The sequence below is a fragment of the Castor canadensis genome, chromosome 17 (genome assembly GCF_047511655.1).
Source record: "Castor canadensis chromosome 17, mCasCan1.hap1v2, whole genome shotgun sequence".
Taxonomy (NCBI): domain Eukaryota; kingdom Metazoa; phylum Chordata; class Mammalia; order Rodentia; family Castoridae; genus Castor; species Castor canadensis.
Window position 1 is genome coordinate 1,869,523 of NC_133402.1, and position 26,297 is coordinate 1,895,819.

General features: G+C 53.5%; 3 protein-coding genes across 8 annotated transcripts; 2 read left to right on the plus strand and 1 right to left on the minus strand.

The window, feature by feature from the left end:
* The first annotated feature begins 1,859 nt into the window (after positions 1-1,859).
* E4f1 (E4F transcription factor 1) lies at positions 1,860-12,301 on the plus strand. 6 transcript variants are annotated; one of them, XM_074059747.1, is made up of 14 exons: positions 1,861-2,045; positions 4,923-5,068; positions 6,160-6,265; positions 8,664-8,854; positions 8,943-9,063; positions 9,269-9,421; positions 9,525-9,691; positions 10,017-10,226; positions 10,489-10,594; positions 10,720-10,937; positions 11,146-11,344; positions 11,419-11,561; positions 11,630-11,692; positions 11,766-12,301. In XM_074059747.1, the coding sequence occupies exons 1-14, from the start codon at positions 1,895-1,897 to the stop codon at positions 12,120-12,122; spliced, it is 2,331 nt and encodes a 776-aa protein (XP_073915848.1). In that variant the 5' UTR covers positions 1,861-1,894; the 3' UTR covers positions 12,123-12,301. The 6 variants fall into 6 exon arrangements, with proteins under 6 accessions (XP_073915850.1, XP_073915848.1, XP_020024929.1 ...); XM_020169340.2 differs by having other exon boundaries at positions 1,862-2,045; positions 10,486-10,594; XM_074059748.1 differs by having other exon boundaries at positions 1,862-2,036; positions 10,486-10,594.
* A 137-nt stretch (positions 12,302-12,438) lies between these two features.
* On the plus strand, positions 12,439-15,313 carry Dnase1l2 (deoxyribonuclease 1 like 2). The gene is made up of 8 exons (XM_074059752.1): positions 12,439-13,144; positions 13,399-13,557; positions 13,658-13,746; positions 13,833-13,916; positions 13,996-14,096; positions 14,177-14,289; positions 14,379-14,630; positions 14,948-15,313. The coding sequence occupies exons 2-8, from the start codon at positions 13,414-13,416 to the stop codon at positions 14,999-15,001; spliced, it is 837 nt and encodes a 278-aa protein (XP_073915853.1). The 5' UTR covers positions 12,439-13,144; positions 13,399-13,413; the 3' UTR covers positions 15,002-15,313.
* A 1,130-nt stretch (positions 15,314-16,443) lies between these two features.
* Positions 16,444-25,834, minus strand: Eci1 (enoyl-CoA delta isomerase 1). Its single transcript, XM_020169339.2, has 7 exons — positions 25,706-25,834; positions 25,532-25,630; positions 20,801-20,928; positions 19,451-19,597; positions 18,624-18,745; positions 18,347-18,525; positions 16,444-16,702 (listed from the first exon to the last, which is right to left on the minus strand). Exons 1-7 carry the CDS (start codon positions 25,743-25,745, stop codon positions 16,536-16,538), a joined length of 882 nt encoding a protein of 293 aa, XP_020024928.1. The 5' UTR covers positions 25,746-25,834; the 3' UTR covers positions 16,444-16,535.
* Between the last annotated feature and the right edge of the window lie 463 nt (positions 25,835-26,297).

The window sequence follows — 26,297 nt, forward strand, 5'->3', positions numbered from 1 at the left end:
GCTGTGCACATGCTGCTCTTCTGGGCTCTGTGTCTGTGCTCCGAGTTCCCTGGAGGGGATCAGGTCTGAATCACCCTGGTCCCTCACATTCACAGCCAGCTGGCCTAAAGAAAAGAAATGAGCTAGCACACCAAGCCCATTGGGTTCCCAATCTGGGCTAGAGTCTTAAGTCTTCGCCTCCAGGCAAGTGTCTTGATGGTTCTGTGCCTCACTTTTTTCATCTTTGAAATGGGATAACTGATATCTTAAATGAATTAATCCAACAAAAGTGTCAAAGGGCTAATTAAATGACATCTTATAATAAAAAAAAGAACTTATACAAGAATGATCAGAGAAGCACTTTTCACAATAGCCAAAAAGCTGAAATTCAGATGTGCTGAATGAAAAGATAAAATGGGGTTTGTTGGTTCAGTAATATTATTCAGTAATAAAAAGTAATGAATCAGGAAAAAAAGTAATGAATCAGTTGGGTGTGGTGGATCATGTCTGTAATCCCAGCATGTGGGAGGCTGAGGAAGGAGGATTGAGTTCCAGGCCAGCCTGGGCTACACGCAAAACAAAATAAGACCAGCCCAGTGCTGGTGGCTCACACCTGCAATCCTAACTACTCAGGATGCAGAGATCAGGAGGATTGGGTTTGAAGCCAGCCAGGCTGATAGTTCTTGAGACTGTATCTTGAAAATACCCACCACAAAAACAGGGCTGGTGGAGTGGCTCAAATGGGAAAGTGCCTGCCTAGCAAGCTTGTAGACCCTGAGTTCAAACCTTAGTACCTCCAAAAAAATAAATAAAAATAAAAAGTAAATGAGGCAGAACATGGCTAACCCTTGTAAACATTCAGAGTGAAAGAAGTCAGACACAAAAGGTCAGGTATTGTATGATTCCATTTATACCATGAGTCCAGAATAGGCAAATCCATAAAGTAGACTGGTGGTTGTCAGACCTGGGGGATGTGACAATGGGAAATGACTGTTTAAAGAGTACAGGTTTCCTTTTGGAATGATGAAGACCTTCTGAAACGAGATAGTCGTGATGGGTGCTAAATGGTGTTGTGGCCTACATTTCCAACAAATGTTACTGATGATATATTTTATGTGTATTTATCACAACTTCAAAAAATATATATTGCTGGCAGCATAGCTCAATTAGTAGGGCTCCTGTCTAGCAAATGTGAGGCTCTGGGTTCAAACCCAGTAAAGACAAAAAAACTGTATAAAACAACAAAATGTTCTGCAAAGCTGCACGTGAGCTATCCCTGACTGGGGTTCTTCTGTCCTCACGCGTGTGACCATCAAGGGAGATTCTAACACTCCAGAGGGGCGGCGAACACTGCATTCCCTGGTCCAAGTTGGGCCCTAAAGCCAGTGGTACCCTCTTTTTTTTTTTTTTTGTCAGTACTGGAGTTTGAACTCAAGGCCTCGCGCTCGAGGCAGACACTACACTTGAGCAACGCCGCCAGTCTTTGCGTCACCTGATGCGTCTCCGTCTCCCTCTGCAGTTCTCTGACTCTCACGTGCGGGGTGCAGCGCCCAGACCCCAAGCCTAGCTCGCTCACAGCCCCACCCGACTCTTTGCTTCCTCGGGTCTGGACACGCCCCCGACTTGTTAAGCCACGCCTTCGCCCGCCCGAGTCCGCCCCTCCACCTATCAATCTGCCCCATTGTAACCACGCCCCTCCATCCGCCCCGCACCGCATCCGCTCTCCGCGAGGTGGGCCCCACCTCTGCAGCACCAGGCCACACCCCCTACATGCCCTGCCCCACTGCCTGTCCGTCAAGCTCACCCTAACTCCGCCCCGCCCTCCTCTCGCCGTTCCCTCACGCTGGCTTCGGTGCGGCCCGTTGTTATGACGACACGGTCGTAAATCCGCCATCTTCCTGCGGCGCGTTGCGACATGGAGGGCGCGATGGCAGTGCGGGTGACGGCCGCTCATACGGCAGAAGCCCGGGCCGAAGCCGGGCGTGAAGCAGGCGAGGGTGGGGTCGCGGCGGCTGCTTTGGCCCCTGGCGGTTTCCTCGGCCTCCCGGCGCCCTTCGGTGAGGAAGGTAACCGGGCCAGAGAAGCCGGGCGCGGCCGGGGTGGGGGCGGCTCAGCCTGGGTTGACACAGCCCGGAGGGCCGGAGCTGCGGGCGCGCAGACCCTCCCGCATCTAGGCTCCTCGCGGGACTCGCTAGCCTTCAGGACCTTCACGGGCCTTCCTGCTGGCCGACCCCCCCCCCACGCTTGCTAGGCCCCGGTGCGTCCTCTCAGGTGCACACAAGGTGCCCGAGCCTTGGGCTCTTCGGAGTGCAACCGGGCAAACGCCGCCAGCCCGGCCTCAGGCCGTCTCCGGCTCTTTGCTTCTCTGCCCCTCCCTCCGCACCTGGCGGACCACTGGGGCCCTGGCAGGGGCGGGGCTGGAAGCCGCGGGGGCGGGGCCTCGGGTCTGCTGCACTGCGTTCGGGTACGGCGGCCCGCGTGCGGAGGTAGCAAAGCCCGGTGAAGGAGAGTTTGCATCTCCCCTACTAGATGGAGCGGCGTGTTACATGAGCTCTTACTTCCTTACACCAACCCTGTTAGGTGGATGCTGTTATTATACTCCCGCTGTAGGGATGAGGGGTAATTGAGGTCCTAGGGTGTGAAAGTGCCCGGGTTACCCGCTAGTTAGTATCAGGGACTGGATTGAACCTAGGACTGTGTAGCTCAGATCAGCCCCTTTGATTTGTGAGTTCTGCTGCCTTTATAGGAGGATGGTGAGAATTAACATGGCGTGTGTAAGTTTAAGGCACTGAGGACACACTAAGGGTTCATTCGCCGGGCACTGATAGCTTTTGAAGAGGATTAGGTCTTACTGTGACCTTGACCCACTACAGGAAAGGAGTTGGTTGGTAGTGATATTGGAGTAAGGGTCTTTTGTGTGTGTGTGTGGGGGGGGGACTGGGTTTGAACTCAGGGCTTCACGCTTGCAAAGCAGGTGCTCTACAGCCTTTGTCCAGGCTGGCCTCCCAATCTCAGCCTCCCGAGTAGGTAGGATTACAGGCACAAACCACCAGTGTCCAGCCTGCATATTTTTCCTCTTTCTTATTCTAGTTGGAGTAGGAGCAGTATCAGTTTGAGAGGGGTCCCTTTGGAGACTGGTGGGCTTGTCTGTGGTCTTGTCTCAGGGTAACAGTAGGTTGGATGTGGTCTAGGGTAGGGGCTCCTTCAATAGCAATACCCTGCTTCTGACTCAGATGCTCAGTGAGTGGGGTGGGAGAGTTAAGAGGGTGGCAGGCACCTCAGTGGTTGGTTTGTGACTATGAGCCATCTGTAGGGGACCACCCTCTGTTAGGTGGCCTGTGGGACAAGTCTTGGCCTTTTTTTTTGGTACTGGGTTAGAACTCAGGGCCTACACCTCGAGCAACTCCACCAGCCCTTTTTTGTGTTGGGATTTTTCGAGATAGGGTCTCTCAGAACTATTTGCCCAGGCTGGCTTCGAACTGTGATCCTGCTGATCTCTGCATCCCGGGTAGCTAGGATTACAAACATGAGCCACCGGTGCCTGGTAAGTCGTAGCCTTTTAATTGCTCATTAATTTAACAGGCATTGACTGGCTCCTTTCAGAAACTGGGCCTGGGTTTGATCTTGATGTGGGACTGAGTGAAGTGGTAGGAACTGGTAGATTGGTGGTTTTTTTTTCAGTACTGAGATTTGAACTCAGGGCCTACACCTTGAGCCACTCCACCAGCCCTTTTTTGTGTTGGGTTTTTTCAAGATAGGGTCTCATGAATATTTGCCTGGGCTGGCTTTGAAGTATGATTCTCCTGATTTCTGCCTCCTGAGTAGCTTGAGGATTACAGGCGTGAGCCATCGGCACCTGGCTTGGAACTAGTAGACATATTATAGAACTAGTGCATCTGGGTAGATTTTCAGGTTCAGCTGGGTCACCTTGAGCCTCAAGTTATTTATCTAGGATGTAAGTAGTCATCCATTCCCCAGGTGCTGGCAAGATTTGGTGCTGTTCCCAATGAGGTGCCTTTCACAGTAGGGGCTCTGTGAGCAAGAATTGTCTCCTGGGACATGTCCATTCATGATGAGGGGCTCAAGTGCACTGGCCCTGGGATGGGGAGTCCCTCTGGACTATCCTTGGTGTCTACACCTGAACAGGGGCGCTGCCCGCTGGGGACCAATGAAGCATCAAGTCAGAAGAGTGGTCAGGGGCTAGGACTGTAGCTCAGTGGTAGTTTGTTTAGTATGCACAAGGCCCTAGGTTTGATCCACAGCACCACACACACACAAAAAGCAGTAAGAGTTGTCAGGGGTGAGGGTCCCCACTTTTCCTCTGTTTTCCAAAGGCTGGCCTCTTAGAGCCTTGTGAGCATCAGTGTAGTGAGCCCCTGTGCATTGGGTCAGTCCACTTTATCAATGAGGAAACAACATAGAGGTAATCAATGAGATGCTCATGGACACAGTCAATTCCCAGTAGTTTTAGGTTTTTTTTTTTTTTAACCTTATGCTGAGGATTGAACCCAGGGCTTTGTGGATGCTAGGCAAGTGCTCTACCACTGAGTTACATCTCCAGCCCCCCACAATCTTCTGCTATCCCCAGTCTGGCTTGGGTGCATCCCTGTGCCTCCAACCCCTTCTGGGCCTCTCTTACCTCATCACTGGAGTGGGTTCTTTGGGTGTAACAGCATTAGTGGATTCTTGCAACCTGAGTGTATAGTTAAGGTCACCTAACTATGCTTTTGTAGACCTCCAGAGGATGGGGCTACACCCTGGGGTTCCTAGCCCTGAACCCCTGAAAGGTGTTCTCAGCAGCTTCTGGGAGGTCTAGGGCAGGAGCAGAAACTTGGTTCTGATGCCATCCTTGGTTGATTCTCGTCTGGGGCTGGAGGGCAAACTGGTTGGGACCCTGGTTGTTTCCCCCGCTTCCAGCTCTCCTCACAGTAGGCTTATTGCAGATGAGGATGATGTGCACAGATGTGGTCGCTGCCAGGCGGAGTTCACTGCCTTGGAGGATTTTGTTCAGCACAAAATTCAGAAGGCTTGCCAGCGAGTTCCCCAAGAAGCCCTGCCCACCACTCCTACTGCATTACTGGGCCAAGAGGTGAGCCCCTACCCCACTGCTACCACACATACTCCCCTGCCTGGACTCCTCTGACAGGAGGAAGAGGAGGAGGAAGCAGAATGCCAAGACAGACTTGGGCAGCTATTTCCTGGTGACACGTAGGCAGACAGAGGGCAAGCATGTGGCTGTAAATGAAGGAGGGTCTGGTTGTGCCACTAGGAGCCTGACAGTGTTCTGGGGCTTCCTAGATGACCTAACCTTCACAGCAGCTTGCATAGTTAGAGGACCGGGGTCCCTGCTTTCTTGGAGTTGAGGGTCTCATTTAGCTAGGGGTATCATGGTAGCTTTTTTTTGGTGGTACTAGGGTTTGGATTCAGGGCCTCACACTTGCTAGGCTGATGCTGTGCCACTTGAGTCACCCCTAGCCCCAAGCTTTTGTCATTTTGTCATGTTTCCTGTGCTTTACTTGTAGTTCCTGGGAATTCCACAAACAAAACAGGGTCCTGAGAGTCCTGGCACCTTGTCATACAAAAGGACCATTTTGCTAAGTCCCTATTATGTGTTGGGGCTGTACCCACACAGTCTCACTAAATTCTGCAGCACCTTATGGGGCAGAAGCTCTCATCCTCTTTGGACAGAATCAGGAAGGGAGGCTCAGGGAGAAGTGAATGGCTTTAGGCCACAGTGGAGTGGTCCAGATGACATTGGAAATGGATCATCTCATGTCCTCCAGGAAGGGCACTGCCCCACAACCAAGGGTCCTTTTCTTGACCTTCTGGGTGGGCTGTGGGTGTGTGTGCTGTACCTTCATTTCTGTAGCCAGTCCAGCTCCACACCAGTTACTAGTCCCTCCCTGTGGGTATTCAGTGCTTCACATCCAGGTCCTGGTGGCTGAAGGCATTAGAGTAAATGGACCTTATTTCCAGCCCTGGTGCCAGATTGGGAGTTGGGCTTAGTGCCGTGGTCTTGTGGGGAAAGACAAGAGCCCCACAACTATATTGTAGGATGGGGACCAGATGTGCTTCCCAAGTCCACCCCTCCACAGTGTTACACCAAGGGAGCCCAGATTGTTATCCGGAAATTCTGGAGCCTACACATACACCCTATGTGTCTCTTGACCCCATTGGTAGGTGGTACCAGCGGCAGCAGGCGCAGAGGAGCCCATCACTGTGGCCCACATCGTGGTGGAGACAGCCTCCTTGGCAGCAGACCTCAGCCATGCCTCTGACCTTGTTGGTAAGCCAACTGTCCATGGGTGGCTCTCAGTTCCGGGGCATTGCTGACCTGAATGCTGTCTGTAGTCAGGGCCAGAGGATGGGGCAGTTTTGCTACCCACACCCTCTGCATATAGGAAGGTCTGGCCATGAAGGGCCTCCTCTGGGAAGGGCCTACAGGAGGAAGATGCATCGGTCACCAGACTCTGCCAGGAAAGGGAGCCAGGGCATTCCTCACTGAGCCAACAGTGACCTGCATAGCCCTGGGGCGCTCATGGGCACGTCTTCAGTTTGTACACCATAATGAGCTGGTTTTTCTTCTGCATGCATTCCCACACTATCTCTGCCTTGGTCTACCTAGAACCTTCCCCACTTCTCTGCTATCCTCTTGGGTCCTGCTTCCTGCCCTCAGGCAACACCTACTTGGTATATCCTTGCAAGGCCTACTTGACCCAGCAGTTGGTGTTGGAGAGTTGGTGTGAGTTGGACGGGATGCCCTAACTTGCTGTTCAACCTTGACCTTCACTCTCAGAGCTTGTTTATGACAGGCTTTTATGAGCGTGTGATGCCTAGCCTCTTTGATGGCTATGTTTCACATTTTAAGTGCCTCGCTGATGTGCAGTGGGAGGGGTGTTAAGAAGTCTGGATTGTGTCAAGCTCATTAATTGGAGGCTGCTGAGTGTGTCGGGGGACACTCAGAGGGCATCCTGGGCCTGAGAAGGTGGAGGAAACTGGGGGCTGTTTCTAAGTCAGGGGTGAGCAGCTGGGTGTGCAAATGCCAGGGGAGGGCAACCACTTTGGGCCCAATGTGGTGGAAAGTTGAGAAGCGAATGGTTGTTACCTCTAGTGCCTGTTGGGCAGGGTCTGAAGCAAGTGGGTGAGTGGGCAACTAGATAGGAAATGGGTTTGGGCAACAGATAGAACTTGGCCTTGGGAAGCTGTGGGGACGAGCTGGGGCAGGAAAATGGAGGATTTGTGGGGGAGGGCACCCTTAGGCTTGGGAAAGGAGCCTTTGGGCAGGTTGCCTTCCCAGGGGAGGTGACTGGGACACCTGTCCCAGTCTCTACTGCTTTTCCTGATGATCCTGCCACAGAGACACTCACCTGTTGCCACTCAGGCTTAGGAATGTTGTTTGGGGGTGTGGCTGTGCTCCAGCCCTGGTGCAATTTGGTTTCTGAGATGGGAACTTTCATTTGAAAAAACAAGTTCCCTAGGTTCCTGCACATGTCCAGTCTTTGAGCCTTTGGCCAGCCAACTCCCTTTCCATCCTACTTCCAACCTCTTTTGTTCCAAATCTTTACTAAACAGGGCACCCCCTCATTGAACTCCAGGAGTCCCTCTGCCGCTCCTGAACCCTTGAGATTTTCCCACTATGCAGGCATCCTGGGTGAGCTGGAGCCAAGGGTCACCAGTATTGCTGTTGTCCTTGGGTGAAGAAAGAGCAGTGAGGAAGTGGGCTATGCCCGGCTTGGTTCTCTTGGGGGCAGAACTTGATCATTGGGTTCTGTGGCATGACTGGGTACCCTCTCCAGGCCCTTATGCCTCTGCCCTGGACACAACCTCAAAGTTTTCTTGGGCTGGTGCAGTTGTGCCTTCACCTTTTGGGCCTCTCTTCTCTGAAAAGACCCTTGTACATGCCAGCCAGGACAGAGACAACAGATACCCTTAATTGTTTCTGAGTCACAGTGCTTTTATTCTGTTCTGAGAGAATGGCTTGTCAAAACAAGATGCCAGCCGGATGAAGATGGTTTCTAAGAAGTGGCTTCACAGCTAGTTCCCACTTGTCACTTTTATGAGCAGAAAATGCAAAGCCTGTTTATATCGGAGCTTTACATGTTGTCAGATTTCCTCACACTCTGTGACAAGTGCAAAAGCCCAACTTCCTTTCCTCAGACCATCCCAGGTGTCTAGGGAGCAGCCAGGCTTGGCCTCCTCAACCTGTTCTGAGACAGGGCTCTGGCTGGGCTTGCTTACCCACCCCTTGACAGCTCAGCTAGTGGGCGACTCCCAGAGGCATCTCCTCGGTCTCTGTTTTGCAGTCTTTGTGCCTCCACCCTGTCACCAGGACTCATGCATCCTCTTGGCTCAGAAGATGAGGTATCTGTGCTCATGGCAGCTCTCCACACTGGGCACATTGTGGGAGCCCTGGTAGCTCCATGGAGTTGGAGTGAGTGTCTCCACTCTGTCAGGCTGAACTCAGTCTGAGTGGTTTCCTGGCTGCCTCTCATGGTCTCTGTAGATTTTTCTCAGTTCAGGTTGATCTGGGTCTGAGCCTATAGCAGCAGGTCCTATGTCCTAGGAACATAGGTTTGTTGGGGGGTCTGGATAGTTTATGGCACTCAGTGGTCTCCCTCTGAGGGAACCTTTAGGCCAGGGCTTGTGGTGCAACCTGAGGCTTATGTTGACCTTCCTTTTCCCAGATAGTGGACACATCAAAGAGGTCATTGTGGCTGCTGAAGCGGAGCCAGGGGAGAGTGAGATGGCAGAGGCTCCCCGCAGCCCTGACCAGGGGCTTGGGCTTGCTGAGGAGGGTGAGCAAGCACAGGTCAAGCTGCTGGTGAATAAGGAAGGCCGCTATGTGTGCATGCTGTGTCACAAGACCTTCAAGACGGTGAGTCCCTGAGGCCAAGGGCTCACTAGGTCCCCTGCCTACTCCTGCCCAGGGAGGTGCCCTGAGTCTTGCTGCCCCTCCCCTGCAGGGCAGCATCCTCAAGGCCCACATGGTCACCCACAGCAGCCGCAAGGACCATGAGTGCAAGCTCTGTGGGGCTTCCTTTCGGACCAAGGGCTCACTCATTCGGCACCATCGGCGGCACACAGGTGAGCGGCATGAGGCCTGAGGTCTGGAGCCACCTTGTCAACTGGTCCTGGGGGTGCTCCACTCCTGGCCTTGTGTCCCCAGCTCCTGGTTCAAGAGGCAGGGGCTCTGTGCTTGCTTTCTCCTCATCACAGTCCATTGTGTGTTGCTTGTTTCCCTTCCCCTATCCCCCCAACTCTGGGGGAGCTGACCCTGTTCTCTTCACAGATGAGCGCCCATATAAGTGTGCCAAGTGTGGCAAGAGCTTCCGGGAGTCAGGTGCACTGACCCGGCACCTCAAGTCTCTCACTCCATGCACGGAAAAACTACGCTTCAGCATGAGCAAGGACGTGGTGGTGGGCAAAGAGGACTTGCCTGCAGGTCAGCATGGTGGGGATGCACTTGGACTCCTTGCACTGGGACTGCTGCTCCCAGGTGCCACCGTGGAGGGTTCTTCAGGGACTCACTCAGCTTTGCCTTAAAGGGTCAGGCACCTCTGCTGTGGGGACAGTCACATCGTCAGTGACAGGAGAGCCCATGGAGACATCACCCGTGATTCATCTAGTGACAGATGCCAAGGGCACTGTCATTCACGAAGTCCATGTCCAGATGCAGGAGCTACCCTTGGGCATGAAAGCCCTGGCTCCAGAGGTAGGGGCTGCTTTGTCTGCTTAGTGCTAGGCTGTGTTTAAGCCTTGGCTCCTGCAGGACCAGGACAGACTTGGGCCTGACCTGGGAGCTCAGTGTGGGTGCAGGGAATAGGAGAAGGCAGGGAGGAGTAAGGCAAAAGTGAGCTTGGATCCAGGGCAGGCTAGGCTTCCCCCAGTGAGAACAAAGGCAGCCAGCCTCCAAGTGTGAGAGCAAAGACCTCTGTCCCCTGAGCCTGGCCTGAGTCTGCCCTGTGGGGTAGGTGAGGGTGGGCATTCTGTACTGTGCTGCCTGACCAACATCTGAGCATCCTTCACCTCTCCTGCAGCCCCCAGTCCCTGAGGAGCTTCCCTGTTGCAGTGAGGGCAGCCGAGAGAACCTGCTGCACCAGGCCATGCAGAACTCTGGCATTGTCCTTGAGAGGGTTACTGGGGAGGAGGGTGCCCTGGAGTCAGCCCCACCCTGTGGGTCTAGTCCCCAGCCCCTGGGAGACGGACCCCCAGAACTGCCGTTGCTGGAGGTGGAACAGATGGAGACAGTAGGTGTCTGTGTTGCTGGCATGCTCCTTCCAGGGGCTGGATCCCTGTACTTGGTTACCACACTGGCCTGTGCTGCCACCCTTCCTAGGCTCTATGCATTGCTTTCTACGGTGACTTTGTCCACTGGTCTGTTTACTGCTTTCCCTGGGGCCATGAGGGAGCCTAAGTGGGGGTTGGGAGTAGGGATGGAGTCTTGTATTTGGTACCGCCAGGACACAGCCTGCAGTGGGTGCTGGAAGCCTGCCTGTGTTCCCCTAGCAGGTGGCCAGTGAGGCCTCAGTTGTGCCCAGGATCCACCCATGCCCTCAATGCAGTGAGACATTCCCAACAGCAGCCACCCTGGAGGCCCACAAGAGAGGCCATGCAGGTGGGTGGTGGGAGGGTGGGTAGATCCATGGGCAGTGGGGAGATCTGTAAGTGGCCAGGGTGGCCTCTGCAGGCAGTGGGTGGCTGTGGGTGGTGGGCCTGGCCTGACATGGCACATGGCTCTAGGGCCAAGGCCGTTCCCCTGTACACAGTGCGGCAAGGCTTTCCCCAAAGCTTATCTGCTCAAGAAGCACCAGGAGGTACACGTGCATGAGCGCCGCTTTCGCTGTGGAGACTGTGGGAAGCTTTATAAGACAATTGCCCATGTGCGTGGTCACCGGCGCGTCCACTCAGATGAGCGGCCCTTCCCTTGTCCTCAGTGTGGCAAGCGCTACAAGACCAAGGTGAGCCTCTGCCTCTGGAACCCTGAGTACTTGACTCTACCCTCTGCTCTCCAGCTCAAGGGTCAGCTGTGCCTCTTGTTCTCTGCTCCACCCTCCCTCCTTTCCTTCATTCTGCTCAATCTTGACCCCTCGCTCAGACCTAGAGGTGGGTGGGAGGAGCTGCAGTCTTGTCACTGAGGCCAGACTGGCACGGACTGGGTCTCCACAGAATGCCCAGCAGGTGCACTTTCGGACACATCTGGAGGAGAAGCCACACGTGTGCCAGTTCTGCAATCGAGGTTTCCGGGAGAAGGGCTCACTGGTGCGACATGTGCGGCACCACACAGGCGAGAAACCCTTCAAGTGCTACAAATGCGGTCGAGGCTTTGCCGAGCATGGCACACTCAACCGGCACCTGCGCACCAAAGGTCTGGGTTGCAGGTAGTGGGAGGGGTAGTGAGTTGGCATTTGTCTGGTTCTGACTGAGCTACACTGCCGGCAGGGGGCTGCCTGCTGGAGGTGGAGGAGTTGCTCGTGTCTGAAGAGAGCCCCTCAGCTGCTGCCACTGTGCTCGCAGAGGACCCCCATACTGTGCTGGTGGAGTTCTCGTCCGTGGTAGCCGACACCCAGGAGTACATCATTGAGGTGGGTGTGAGACTAGTGGGGGGAACAGGACCAGGCCAGCCTAGGCTGACCGGTGACTATCTGCTCAGGCCACTGCAGACGATGCAGAGACCAGTGAAGCCACAGAGATCATTGAAGGCACCCAGACAGAGGTGAGGGGCTGGGTGAGGGACCGGAGGGTTGTCTGCTGCCGAGCAGACTCAAGCTGAGCTGCGGTCCCTGCAGGTGGACAGTCACATCATGAAGGTGGTACAGCAGATTGTGCATCAGGCCAGCGCTGGGCACCAGATCATTGTGCAAAACGTCACCATGGACCAGGAGGCCGCACTGGGCCCAGAGGCAGCTGCTGCTGATACCATCACCATCGCCACCCCTGAGAGCCTGACAGAGCAGGTGGCTATGACGCTGGCCTCAGCCATCAGTGAAGGCACAGTGCTGGCAACTCGAACAGGTGCAAATGGCACTGAACAGGCCACTGTGACAATGGTATCATCAGAGGACATTGAGATCCTTGAGCATGGAGGCGAGCTGGTCATTGCCTCACCGGAGGGCCAGCTCGAGGTACAGACAGTCATCGTGTAGTATAGGGGCCTGCAGGGTCTCAGCTGTGCTGGGACAGGGGCAGGGGAGAGGAGCCTTGAGTGCCTGCCCACTGCTGCCTGGCCTGCAGAGAAGACAGCTGAGAATTTCAGGCGTCCAAAGGAGATGAAGTGTGAATACATAAAAGTTTTTTGTTGCTTTACAATAAAACATAAAAAGCTGCAGCTTGTGATGTTGGGGCAGTGGCAGCCTCTGGGGCTGACGCCACTGCCTTCACAGGTATCCTCTGGAAGCATCTGCCTGTCTAGGCCACCACCTACTCACACATCTGGCCACCAGCCCAGGGCCTCAGCCAGCCCTGGCGGCGCCTCAGTAGTGCGTGGGTGCCTCTGGCATGTTGACAGGCAGCCTCTTGCTGCTCCTTTATCCAGCTGGAGCTGTGACCCCAGTCTCCCCAGGTCTGCCGGGGGTGGGGATGGGGATGGTACTTTTCAGTCTCCTAACCTGGGACTGTCATGGGTGTAGGGACTGAGGTTGAGAGACCCCAGGAGCCTTAGGTCAGGTTGAACAGCCTTAGTTTTTTGTCCAGTTGCAAGGACAGGTGTCAGAAGCAGCAGGAGGAGGCTGGTCAGGACTGGGCTAGTATTTTCCCATTAGTCTGCCTGTTTCCCTGAGAGATGCTGCTCAAGGAGGCAGATTCTGGGTGACCTAGTTTCTGGGGAGGTGGAGACAAGGACAAGACCCAGACCATGGGTGTGGCTGCCCCTCTACAGTCCTGAGGTTGTTCTTGGGGACTACCAGGAGCTTCTGCCATGGTTCTGGGATAGGCCTAGGGCACTACAGCTGGTTCAGGGCAGGTCCGCTGCCCTGCCCTCCTGGGTCTCTAAGTGAGAGCATCCACTGGATGGGAGGGGACGGAGCATAGCCCAACCCCTTCCTGAACCAGGGCCTCAAATACCTGTGGGTGCGTTGGCACCAGAGCTGCTGTGGGCCCAAGCCTGGATCCTGGATCTGTACTGGCCTAGGACCCCTGAACCTCTGATACCACCTTGTCCACATCCTAGGTAAGTCTTGGGGCTGGGTTGAGCAAGGGCTGGATGGCAATGGGATGCCCTCCATTTGAGCCTTGGTTCCTCTTTTAGTGGGACACAGTCATGGGCTGAGAGCCCAGAACACTACCCTGGGGGGAGGGGACCTGGAAAATTCAGGGGTAGCATGCGTTTTGGGGTAGGGCAGCACCAGATTGTCGGCACAGCCAGGATGAGACACGACTATGGTGAGGGCGTGTTTACTCGCGGGTTGCACCTGTGCCCCCCAGGCTGTCGTGTCTGCCATGGGCGGGCCCCGGGCCCTGTTGGCGGCGCTCTGGGCGCTGGGGGCCGCAGGGGTTGCGGCGCTACGCATTGGAGCCTTCAACATCCAGAGCTTTGCTGACAACAAAGCGTTGGACCCATCCTGCGGCAGCATCATAGCACAGGTGAGCCGGGCGGGGGCGGGGCTGCAGCTGGGCTCCCCGGGCGAGCCGGCCTCGGCCTCGGCCTCGCAGGGTTCAACACAGCAGGCGGTTCCTCCCACAGATCCTGTCTGGCTACGACATCACGCTGGTGCAGGAGGTGCGCGACCCGGACCTGAGCGCGGTACTCGCGCTCATGGAGCAAATTAACAGGTGCGGCAGGCAGGGCCCGGCGGCGACCCTTGACTGCAGTCACTGGCTCGGAGCCTTGAACCAGAGCCTGGCGCATCTCTCCACAGCGTTTCCGAGCACGAGTACAGCTTCGTGAGCAGCAAGCCGCTCGGTCGGGACCAGTATAAGGAAATGTACCTGTTTGTCTATAGGTGAGGGGTCAGCTGCAGGGAGGGGGATGCGTCGGGCTGAGAGGATGGGCTCAGCAGACCACTTGTCTTCTGTTCCCAGGAAAGACTCTGTGTCGGTCGTGGACACATATCAGTATCCAGACCCTGAGGACGCCTTCAGTCGGGAGCCCTTCGTGGTCAAGTTTTCGGTCCCCCACTCAGGTGAGGCTGGCCCCGCCCTTCCCCAGCTCGCCCCGCCCCCCCAGCTCGCCCCGCCCCTCACACCGCCCCTGCTCCCACAGCCGCTAAGGAGCTGGTGCTGATCCCACTGCACGCCGCGCCTCACCAGGCGGTGGCTGAGATCGATGCTCTCTACGATGTGTACCTGGACGTGATCGACAAGTGGGGCACCGATGTAAGCCCCCCACCCCGGGGTCCCACAAGAGCGCTGAGGGTCTGGGCAGTGAGTGAGAATGGCTCAGACGTGCTCCTTGGCGCCCTCAGGACATGCTATTCCTGGGCGACTTCAACGCCGATTGCAACTACGTGCGGGCGCAGGACTGGTCGGCCATCCGCCTGCGCAGCAGTGAAGTCTTCAAGTGGCTCATCCCCGACAGCGCTGACACCACGGTGGGGAACTCGGACTGTGCCTACGACCGCATTGTGGTGTGTGGCGCCCGCCTGCGCAAGAGTCTGAAGCCCCAGTCGGCCACTGTGCACAACTTTCAGGAGGAATTCGGCCTGGACCAGGCCCAGGTGAGTGCGGCTTGTGCAGCAGCACCCAGTTCTGGGGGCCTGGACCACGCTAGGCCAGGCAGGTAAGCAGGAGCTAATGGATTACTGTGGCTTCCCTGCTGACAGCTCACACCCGATCCCCAGGCAGCGAGCGTGCTTACAGCTAAGGATGTCCAGAGCTTCAGTCCCCACCGGGAAGGGACCTTGTGCCTGTTCAGGCCTCCTCTCTCTCACTGGAGGCATTGCAGACTCCCTGCACCCTGGCCCCTTTCTAGGTGGGGGCAGGAAGAACACTCAGCCTTGTAGAATCGCTGAGGCTCCATTCCCTCTTCTTCCAGGCTCTTGCCATCAGTGACCATTTTCCTGTGGAGGTGACCCTCAAATCTCACTGACAGCCAAAGCTTGGCCAGAGCCTGACACTTGCAGATGGGCCATAAGGAAAAGCCCCATCATTAATAAGATCTTTGCGGGAGGGGGGCAGGTCCTTCCTGCCCCCAAGTGAGGATGTGGAGGCAGCTGTGTGTACGAATGGCTATGGACACATTACAGGATTACTTGGAGCCTCATTTTCCCTATCTGTAAGATGGGGTGCCACCACCTACCTCATGGGGTTGTTGTGAGGAGTACCCATGAAGGACACTTGGCATAGCACCTGCCACACACCTGTGCATATTTAATAAACAAGCTGCTCTCAGGACCACACACAGGTTGGCTCCAAGGCCTCTGTCCTGAGGACCGGCCCTTCTGGGGTGCAAGCCTTGGTCCAGGGCATCCTCGTTCCCGGCCCCCTTACAGGAACAGCCTGGCTTGCACGCCTCATGTCCTGGTGGGAACTGGCTGCCTCCAGACAATGCCAGCCCACGAGACAGCTCAGTGAAGCTCCCTGTCCTTCCTTCCTTTGTGCAAACAGCAAATGCTTCCAAGAACCTGCACCCTGAGTACAGCTGATGGGGGTGGGTGGTTAATGGCTTTCTGGGCTCTGATGTTTCATGACAGACTGATGCCCATTTTGCTGTGAGGGAGCCTCAAACATTCATCTGAGTAAAAAGATGTCTCACCCAGACTACAAGGGGAGCCCCTTGGCTCTAGGCTATGTCCTTCTTAGAGACTGCACTTTGCCCTCAGTTGTGCCTTCCTGCAGTTTCCTCCTTGAAGGCTGGGCTGCGCAAGGACATGGAGGATGGGGGCTTTGTGGCCAGGCAGGTGAGCTATCATCTTAGGAGCAGGAATAAGCAGCTTCATGGACACAGGGTTTCTGGTTTTTGAAACATCTCATTTTTAGCAAGATTTGGGGACTGACCTAAACTATATGGGAGGAAAGACCTTTGTTTAGAGGGTTCAGATATTTGGGTTTTTTTTTCAGTGCTGGGGATTGATCTCAGGACCTTGAACATGTTAGGCAGTGTTCAGTGGAGCTGCAACCCAGCCTGTAAGTTCAGTTTTCGAAATCTTTGTAGAGTACAATTCAGGGTCTTGGCAAGATTAACATGCCTCAGAACAAGCAATGCTTCTGTCACCCCACAAGTTCCCCAAGTTCCTCAAAGACTGTACACTCCCTTCACCTGAATGACAAAGTGTAGTGGCCAAAAGGCTTCTCTGCAGGGGACCTGTGGGTCACTGGATTCTGAAACTGCCTGGTCTGAAAGGCATCCAGTTAGCAGGCAGCAACAGTGTAAGGATGGGACAACTCCTTTACTCACAATTCTGTTTTGGGAAAGAGGACACCTGACCTTATAGAGGCCTTCCTGGCATTCATTTCCAAAGCTCAGACACTGCCCTCCCAGCAGTGACAGGACCCTTCCATCTAAGAACAGGAAAACAAAGAGCTGAGAACTTTAAAGTTGAAAAATACCTTGTTTAAGATCCCCTTGGAATCAACAGGCCCCCAGAGGGTACAGGTGGCCGAAAACCTATGTGGCATGTGCCTTAGCCTTTCTTCTGCTTGAGCTTTTCTAAATACATGCACAGGGACTTCTGGATGGAGTCTCTGGAGATGAAGCTGACGAAGTGTTGGATGTCGGCCTCGCGCTGTTTGATCAGCTGGTCCGTCGTGGGCTTTCGCATCATGTGCTTGGTCAGCTGCCGAGCGTGTTCTGAAGAAAGTGGGGTTCACTTGTGAAAACCCACCTTCAGGGGCAGTGGGGTCATTTGCAACCTAGCCACGAGTGTCAGACAGAAACTTGGGAAGGGAAGGTTGGTCGTGGTGATACACGCCTGTGATTCCTATTATTAGGGAAGTGGAGACAGGAGGACCTCAGTTCAAAAGACCCTCCCTTATCTGGGGACGCGGCCCAAGTGCTTGACTCTCAAGTGGGAGGCCCTGAGTTCAACCCAAGGTACTGCAAACAGTAAGTGAATAAAAACAATCCCAAACTGGTAGAAAGAACTTAGAAAATACAGGTGAGAGAGGAAAATGAAAGTCACCTGGTCCTACTGCTCACCCATTTTTATAAAGAAGAAAAATATAAAATTGCTTCCTTAACTTTGGCTTTTGGTGGGACCAGGGTTTGAGCTAAGGCTTTGCACTTGTAAAGCAGGTGCTCTGCTTTTGAGCCACATGCCCAGTTCAGTTTTGTTCTGGTTATTTTGGAGATAGGGTTTCTCAAACTATTTACCTGGACTGGCCTTGAACCTTGATCCTGCCAATCTCAGCAAGTAGCAAGATTATAGGCTTGAACCACTGGCGCCCAGCTGTATTATATCCTTGAAAATATTTTCCATGTCACTAAGTACTCACTTGTTTGTACTTACAAGAGTTGGCAAAATGATTCCCAAGAGAGGACATACCAATTATTTTTACTTTTTTTTTATGGTACTGAGGCTTGAAATCAGGGCCTGCACCTCGAGCTACTCCATCAGCCCTTTTTTTGTGAAGGGTTTTTTCGAGATAGGGTCTCACCAACTTTTTTGCCTGGGCTGGCTTTGAACCACAGTCCTCCCTCATCTCTGCCTCCTGAGTAGCTAGGATTACAGGTGTGGGCCACCGGAACCCAGTAAAAATGTAATGATTTTTACATTTTTAAGTAGTTGAAAAGGGCCCATTCAACAAAGGCCATGACTTGTGAAGGGGAAAATCCACCTGGCACTTCACAAAGTATGGCTGGTCACTGCCCTAGTTCTACAAACACAGTAAATTTCCATTTGTGCTACTAGAAGGCTGAGTAGTGTGTGACTCCAAAAGATATGTCTTAAGTCCGAAAAAAGATATTGTTCAAGTCCTAACCACCCCTTTAGAGCCTGTAAATGTGGCTTTATTTGGATAAAAACCTATCGACTCAATTGAGATAACGTGGACCTGGATCCAGAGAGGGCCCTAAGTCAATGTCAGGTATCCTTAGAAGAGGAATTTGAGACAGAGACACAAAGGGGGGGGGGGGGGAAGGTCCCTTAGGGAAGGAAACAGAGACTAGAGTGATTTGGTCACAAGCAAGGACCACCTGGAGCCACCAGAAGCTGCAAGAGGCAAGGGGACATCTCCCACTGTAGCCTGGTGGCACCTTGATGTTGGACCTCTGATCTCTAGAACCATGAGAGGGTATTTCTGTGACGTTGGGCCACATAGATTGTGGGCCTTTGTTAGGACAATCCCAGGATTCTAACAGCCTGTTTTTACAGAAACTGTGTGTGTGACACCTTTTGATCTCAGTGTCAGGCTGGGGCAGGAAGAGGAGCCAAGAGTCTGGTTTCTGTTTTCCATGGGTACCTGAAGGTGCCTGCTGCTCCCCCATGCTGCTCACCTGGAATGGCCAGCCACTGGGTCATCACTGAGAGAGCTTCACTCTGTACCTGGTCCTCAGGAACCACCTTGTCTACCAGGCCCACCTGGAGGGCCTCTGCTGGCTGGAAGAGCAGCCCCAGCTGCAGTGCGTGCTCCGAGGCTCTGTGCCCAATGGTGTTCACGAGGGTGTCTTTGAACCTGGAATGCAGGTGCCCACTCACCTGTAGTCTCTGAGGCTCCCAGGAGGATCTGTTAGCCCAGGGTCAAGTGTAGAGTGTGGATGCATCCTGTCTTACCAGAATGGGGCGACAATGCCCAGCAGGGTCTCATTCAGTCCTATGCTGTACTTGGGGTTGTTAGCCAGAATCCGGTAGTCACTGCAGAGGGCTATCAGGCAGCCTCCAGCAGGGGAGGCACCCTGCAGGGAGAAGCCATAGAGCTGGGGTCAGGACATGCCCAAAGAAGGGCTGGGGTGGGCATGAGCTCTTGGGGTCACTTCCCAGCGTGCTGCACCAACATCGGGACTGAGTGTGAGGCCTGAGGAGAGAAGAGCTGCTGGGGTCAGCAGCTGGGGGCTCTGGCTTCTCATTGGCCACGAAGACAAAAAATTCTGGAGGCCAGAAAAATCACTTTTCCTGACCATCCGGTTAGGAAATTGCTTCGTTTATACCTTTTGTCCGATGCTAACAGATCAAATTACCATTTAGTCCATGCTACATTTCACATTAGGCCCCATAAAGTCCAGTGCAACCCCTAAGCAGCCAACCCTTCCAGGATGCTCTGGGAAACCCAAACTCACTCCACTGCCCCACACATAGGCAGCAGTTCATTGGCATCTCCTCCATGGTCCTGTATCCTGTCTTGCCACTGAATGTTCTCTCATTCCACCCCTTCCTTCCACCTCCTGCTGGCCTTGAGCCTTGATGGTATCAGAGCCAACCCCCTCAGAGCAGAGCTGAGCCCTGTCCCCTTCCTCAGCCTTCCTGAGGTTGGGTCAGAGTGATGTTTCCAAAATGTGCATCTGGTCACACGCTCACTCACTGGCTCTCTTCTCTGCCATGTCTGCCCTGTCCCCTGGGCTGTTTCTAAGGGCCAGGGAGGCCCCATGGAACGGGACACTCACGTTGATGGCAGCAACCAGCGTCATGTTGGATAGGTAGAGCCTCAGCCACAGCTCCTGCACGGCCTTCCAGTACTCAGCGTAGTGGGCTGGGTTCTTCCCACACATCTCTGTCAAGTCCAGGCCAGCAGAGAAGATGCCAGGATGGTCCTGGGGGAGAGGGCAGGGCCAGGTATCTATCAGAGCCCATCTCCTGGCCAGCATCATGCCACCAGGGCCAGGGTCCTGTCTCCAAAGAGTCAGAACTGACAAAGCCTAGACTTCCTCAGAGCAGCCTCCTCCTGGCGTGTTCAGGCACTGCCACAGGGACATAAGAATATCAGCTTTCTGCATGCCTGTGCACAGCTCTGTGTCCCAGTTCTCTGTTGTCCAGGCCCAGGAACTTGGGTACAGTGAGGACTTCTGACAGAGTACCCCTGGAGTGGTACATGTTCTGATACACCCCTAAATGGTCCAGTAAAGACGAGGGCAAGAAAATGATCTGGGTCCTTGGTGGGTGACCCAGGTCCCCACACAGCTACTAATTAATGGGCAGGGGAGAACACAGATGGAAGAAGCTACAGGAAAGTGTTAAGCAGCGCAGGGCTGAGCATCAGGGTAGGAATCCTGTGTCTTTAGTCCAAGGAGTATTGAATGGGAACACAGCCTGGGGGAAACGGCTCGGAAGCCCTCATGTGGAAAAACTCAGCTGGGGCTCCCACAATGCCTTCCCCTTCCACAGGCTGTAGCTCTGGGTGGTGGACTTGTTACAAGGCACAACCTGACCCTTCCCACCTCCCTGGAGCAGAACTGGACAGGTATCTGCCTCATGCCCTTTGCAGCAAGGACTGACAACCGCCTTGTGTCTATGAGGCGGCGCTGAACAGGCAGATGTCCACACTCTGTAGCCTTAGAGAAGGGAGGAAGTCACAGTACAGGGTGTGGAGCTGGAGTTCACTCTTCTCAGACAGTATTCGCTCATGATACCCGTGGGCTGACCTTACTTTTTGTTTCCATGAAAAATGTTCTGCTTTTGTAACTCAGATGAAAAGGTGAGTGACCGTTATGCCAAAGTCAGTCGCTTCTAATGGGAGGGGGTACGGGAAACCCCACTCTGCTGTGCTGGTTGCAGAGGATGGCGGAGTGGACAAGGCTGCTGAGCGCCTCGGCTCTCCCCAGGCCTTGGAGCTGCTCTGACTTGAGGAAGACCTGCCTGGGGCATGCCTGCACAGTCAGGTGGTTCTTTGAAGTCCTACCGAAGGCACCAAGTGTCTAGGTTTCACGGGGCTGTCAGCTACTAACTGTCACATGATGGCAGGCTCCAGATTATCTCCAGCTTTTCTCCAGAGACTCAGGACTCCAAATAGCACCTACCGAAGTTAAGATGACGCCACGGAAGGTCTTGTCATTCTCCAGTTTCTCCAGGCTGATGACAAACTCTGTCAGAAAGTCCAGGCTGAGGCTGTTCACTGGAGGGTTTTTGAACTTCATTATGGCCGTCCCTAGTTTAAAGGAGGAGGAGGGGACCTCACACCCAGCACTGGAAAGCACCCCGACCAGACTGTGCACGCTAGGCCTGGCCACAGGAGCTACAAGATTTTGGAATTTTAAAAAACTGGTAGTGGGGCATTGGCGACTCATGCCTGTAATCCTGGCTTCTTGGGAGACTGAGATCAGGAGGACTGAGGTTCAAGACCAGCTCAGGCAAACAGTTCTTGAAACCCCATCTCTAAAATAACCAGAGCAAAATGGACTGGAGATGTGGCGCCTGAAGTCCTGAATTCAAACCCCATCCCCCCCCCCCACGCACGCAATGGGAATATAAATTGGCCAGGGAATGAAGGTGATGAAGCCTCTCGCAATTGCTTTTAGTGGTGTGAGGAGGGAGTTGGGGGGGGAGATGGTGGAGGCTTTCTAACTAATGCACATTGTAAGGCTATTCGGAATTGTCACAATGAATCCCTCTGTACAGTGAACATATGCTGATAAAATGGGAAAAACTGACAAGGGAGATGGGGACACCCAGGCGTGTGGAATTCGGGGTGGGGGGCTTAGGGAATGGTCCTGTCAGCCCTCTGACAATGCTTTCATTGCTAAAACACAGCTCTGTCTGAACAAGAGCTTCCCACACCATTTCCACATTTAAAATGGAGCATCTACTTTCTTTTCCCATAAACCAAGAAAACTTCAAATAAATAGGAGCAAAATATAAAAATACTGATTCCAAATAACATCCGACAGGTTCCAACGATGTGGCCAGGCAATGTCCTCTTACAAGGCCAGCCTGGGCTGCATAGTGAGACCCTGTCTCAAAACAAAACAAAAACGTCCTCTTAGGGCTGGGGGCTTGTTTCAAGTGGTGGAGTGCCTGGGTCGAAAGGGTGAGGTCCAGAGTTCAATCCCTAGCAACTGAAAAAGAAGTCCTCTTAAATCCAGATGGTGCTTGTTACTCAACCCAATTAAACAGGCCAAAGGCAAAGCCACATCATCAAAACCCTCCAGTCTCCACCTTCCATCTCGGGAGTGAGCCAACACTTTTGGTTCAGGGCCAGGGAGTATTTTCAGCTCTTCAGGTCACATAGTCACTGCCACAATTAGCTAGTGTGCAAGCTGCCAGTGTATAGACAGATGGGTACAGCTGTATGTCAATAAAATTTATGTAACAGAACAGGTGGGACTGGAGGTATGGTCCAAGTGCATGCTTTAGCAAGCTCAAAGCCCTGAGTTCAAACCCCAGGAACCTCAAGAAAAAACAAAACCAAAACCAAACAAAGAACAGGTGATAGGTGAGATTGCTGATGTGTCCTTTAACACTTTACATTTGTCTTTTTCATAAGAGAAAGGAGCTGGAGTCCTGTCGGCTGATGACACTGTTCAGGCTCTCAGGGACACTCCCACTCTGAACCCGGGACAACACTGGAACTCCCAGCAACCTTGGCTGACCAGAGATAAATGGGTTAATTTTCCAGAGCTCCACTGTGTGCAAAGTTCATGGAGGTGTTTTTGAGACAGGGAGAGTTGTGAGTTTAGAACAGGGAAGGATAAATTATGTTCCCAGCATACGCTGCTCAAGGCACTTGGCCCACAAATTGTGAAGACAAACAGTATAGTGAAAAGAATGCCTGAAGCCTCAAATCGCAATAACCCAATCGATCTCTGCCTCCCAAGACGCTCAGCTCAAACTTGTTTAGGGACAGAAGCCAGGGGTCACATGTTCTACGGCCCTTGGATTATCATTCATTCTGTCAGCAGCAGAGAAAGGAGGAACAAGGGCCTGCCCCGGGGACACTGCAGCTGCTAGATGGTGGCTCTGGCCACCTGTTCCACTCCCCCTACCCCCAATGATTTCTGAAATACTGCCACTCAATTAAGGAGCATTTCCCTGCTGGATTGTCAACATAAACCCTTCTCTGGGAAGGGGAACTAAACCTTAGTGAAAGGGGCTCTGTTTTGGGCCTTTGGTTTATGATGAGGGAGAGGTATCTATGACCCAGACACAGGTGTACCCAAAAGAAACAAACTCCCACTTGATTGGTAGGGAAGCTTTTGGAATTGACTCTGAAGTCTGGAAGGACAGCCAAAGAGGAGCATGAGTTAATGAAGGAGAATGAACTCAGCCCTAATGAGGCAAACAACAAAGTGAACAGGCCAACGGTAAAGCCACACGGTCAAACCCCTCCAATTCCTGGCACAGAGGGGGGACTAGATAAATGCATCCTGAACACAAGTTTTTTTTTTTTTTCTGTGAGACTGAGGTTCGAACTCAGGACTTCTGTGCTTGCAAGGCAGGCACTCTACCACTTGAGCCACACATCTAGTCAATTTTGCTCGTTATTTCAGAGATGGGCTCTATTTGTCCAGGGTGGCCTCCAACTTTGATCCTCCTGATCTGTCTTCCAAGTAGCTAGGATAATAGGCGTGAGGCACCAGCCCCCAGATTAAACACAGTTTTAAATGTGTTTAAGTGTGCCTAGAGTTGCCCCAAAAAAGAAGTCATGGTGTTTCCACTTCAGTGTCTGGCTTTTCTCTTATAGTGGGGGTGGAACCAGGCTTGGCTATTCTGACCCCAAATTCTACCCTGCCTGTTTTTGGTGGCACTGGAGTGCAGGTGACCTTACTGTCTGAGCCACACCGTCAGCCCTTTCTTGCCATGTTTTTGGTTTTTTTTTTTTTTCCAGATAGGGTTTCTGGAATTATTTGCTTGGGGCTGGTTTTGAACTGTGATCCTACTGATCTCTGCCTCCTGAATAGTTTTTTTGGTTTTCTGAGAAAAAAGTCTATGTGGCTGAGGCTGGCTTTTCACTGTTGATCCTCCTACCTCAGCCTCCTGAGTGTGGGGGTTACAAGTGTGCACCACCAGGTCCAAAGTCTACTTTCTGTCACACAAAGGCACTGAGGTTAGCAGGTTCTTACATGGTAGAGTGAGAAAGAATTTACTTTTTTCTTCTTCTTTTTTAAAATTTTTGCAGTACTGGGGTTTGAACTCAGGGCCTTCAACCTCAAGCCACTCCAAGAGCCATTTTTTGTGAAGGGTTTTTCGAGATAGGGTCTCTCGAACTACTTGCCCCCATTGGCTTCCAACTTCCAACCTCGATCCTCCTGATCTCTGCCTCCTGAGTAGCTAGGATTACAGGTGTGGAGCCACCAGCAAGAGGCTTGTCATGTTTATTTTATGCGAACTAAGGGATTTGAAGAGTGTGAGCTAAAAGGTGCCATTTTCCACTAAGCAATCTTCTATTTTTGTCTTTGAACTGAAAGTAAGCACGTATCTAAAAAATTAAAATGAAAAAAATTGGCTATTCCACTAATACTTTTTCCTTTTTACTGCAGATATATACATATCTGTTTAAACTGTGGTAAAATACACATGACAGCTGGAGGCATGGCTCAAGTGGCAGAGCATTTGCCTAGCAAGCATGAAATGCTGAGTTCAAACCCCAGTACTGCCAAAATAAATAAATAAACAAATAAGGTAGTTTAAAAAAAAATACGTGACACAAAGTCTAAAATTCTGACCATTTTTAGGTGTACCGTGACCTCACCAGATTGTATAGTGAACACTAATTCATTCTGATGTTTTCAAATGTGCTTTTGAACATTTGAGATATATTCAAAACTACCTCAAACAGGGCACCGGTGGCACACACCTATAATCCTAGTTACTCAGGGGGCAGAGATCAGGAGGATCTAGGTTCAAAGCCAGCCTGGGCAAATAGTTCGCCAAACCCTATCTTGAAAAAACCCATCACAAAAAAGAGGCTGGTGGAGTGGAGCAAGGTGTAGGTCCTGAGTTCAAGCCCCAGTACTGCAAAAAACCAAAACCAAACAAAACCCTCTACATCCTGTCCAACTTAAACCCAAAGTTTTTCATCACCTCGCTCAGCAGGTGCAACTCAACAAGACATGAACCAAGCTGGAAGGCACAGGGAACCCGACCTTGACCTGCAAGCCTATTTGGGCAGGAACTGGCTTCCCTGGAGACTCCCTGCCTAGCACTGGGAGGTCAGCCTGTCCTAAATGTGAACCTTGCCAGGCTCTGCTTCCTCTTCGGAGAGAAAGCCCAGGTTTCTCTTTTCGAAGTGCTTTCCCTGTTTGCCCTGGAGTTTTCAGAGGGTTTTTTTTTTTAAATACAGGGTCTTGTTATGGCAATCCTCCTGCCTCAGCTCCTGAACACTGGGATTACAGAGGTGATCAACTCTGCCAGGCTTCCCAGGTGTTCTGATGGGAGTGACAAGTGGGTAGTGATCCTACTTGTGGCTTCTGGCTTTAATTAGGACACTGGCTGGGTTTTGTGCCACGTGGGAGTATTAAGAAAAATGAAAATATTTTACTTGAAAACGAGGCAATCGTTGTCAACCAACAGTTCGGCCAACAGAGCTGAAACCACGTTTATGCTCACAACGGGCACGACCCGCTTAACTCACGTGGTGTGACGCTAAGTTTTTAACTGCAGCCTTTGCAAATTCCACGATCACGTGAGTCTGACTCCCGGACCGGACTTCTGGGCCTCACGCGGAACACGGGTCACACAAGCTGCGCTTGGTGACCTTCGCCTTCACCGCCCGCAGCCGGGGAGAGGACCCCGGGCGCCCTCGGCCCGCTCACCTGCGGCCGCGTCCAGCTCCACCAGCACCCGCTGGTTCGCGAACGTCCGCGCGCCATTCCCGCCTCTGATCACTGTCGCGGAGCGCCCGAGCCGGACCCCTGCGGACAGCGCGAGGACCCGTTAGCGCGTCCCGCCCGGCCCCCCGCCGACCCCCGCCCGGCCCGGCCACGAACCGGAGCAGAGCAGCACGCGTCTCGCCGCCGCCAGCGCCATCTTGACCGGCCGCGGGGGTCGCGGCGCCGCGGTGTGGCCTACAGCCTCCCGGCGGGGCGGGGCGAGGCGAGGCTCCTCCTCCTCCCGGGCCGCCCCGCCCCGCTCCGCCCCCGCCGAGGTCCGTGGCCCGCGCGGGCGCACGCACGCCCTCCCCTGCGCGGGCCGCGGCAAGCAGGACACCGTGCGGGGCACGGCTGGAGCGAAGGGCGCTCTGCCCGCCCGGGTGCGCTTGCCTGCATCGCCGCCGGGCCGGGCTTCGGTTCGCCTCACGCTTTTCCAGCACTGCCTGGGGCTCGAGCGCTTTGGGTGGTGCCGGGAATGGAACCCACGACCTGGGCGTGCGAGCGAGCGAGAGCACGCCACAGTCGAGCGAAGCCCCAAACCCAAGGAACTTTTTCCGGAGGTCCTGGGGCTTGAAGTCAGGGCTCACGCTTGCCTAGCAGGCCTTCTACGTGACTCTCGCCAGCCCCTTTGCCGTCTGTTTTCAAACACGGTTTTATTACGCCTTGCCAGCCTGGTCCTCTTTTTGTACTTTTTATGGCTGAGATGGGG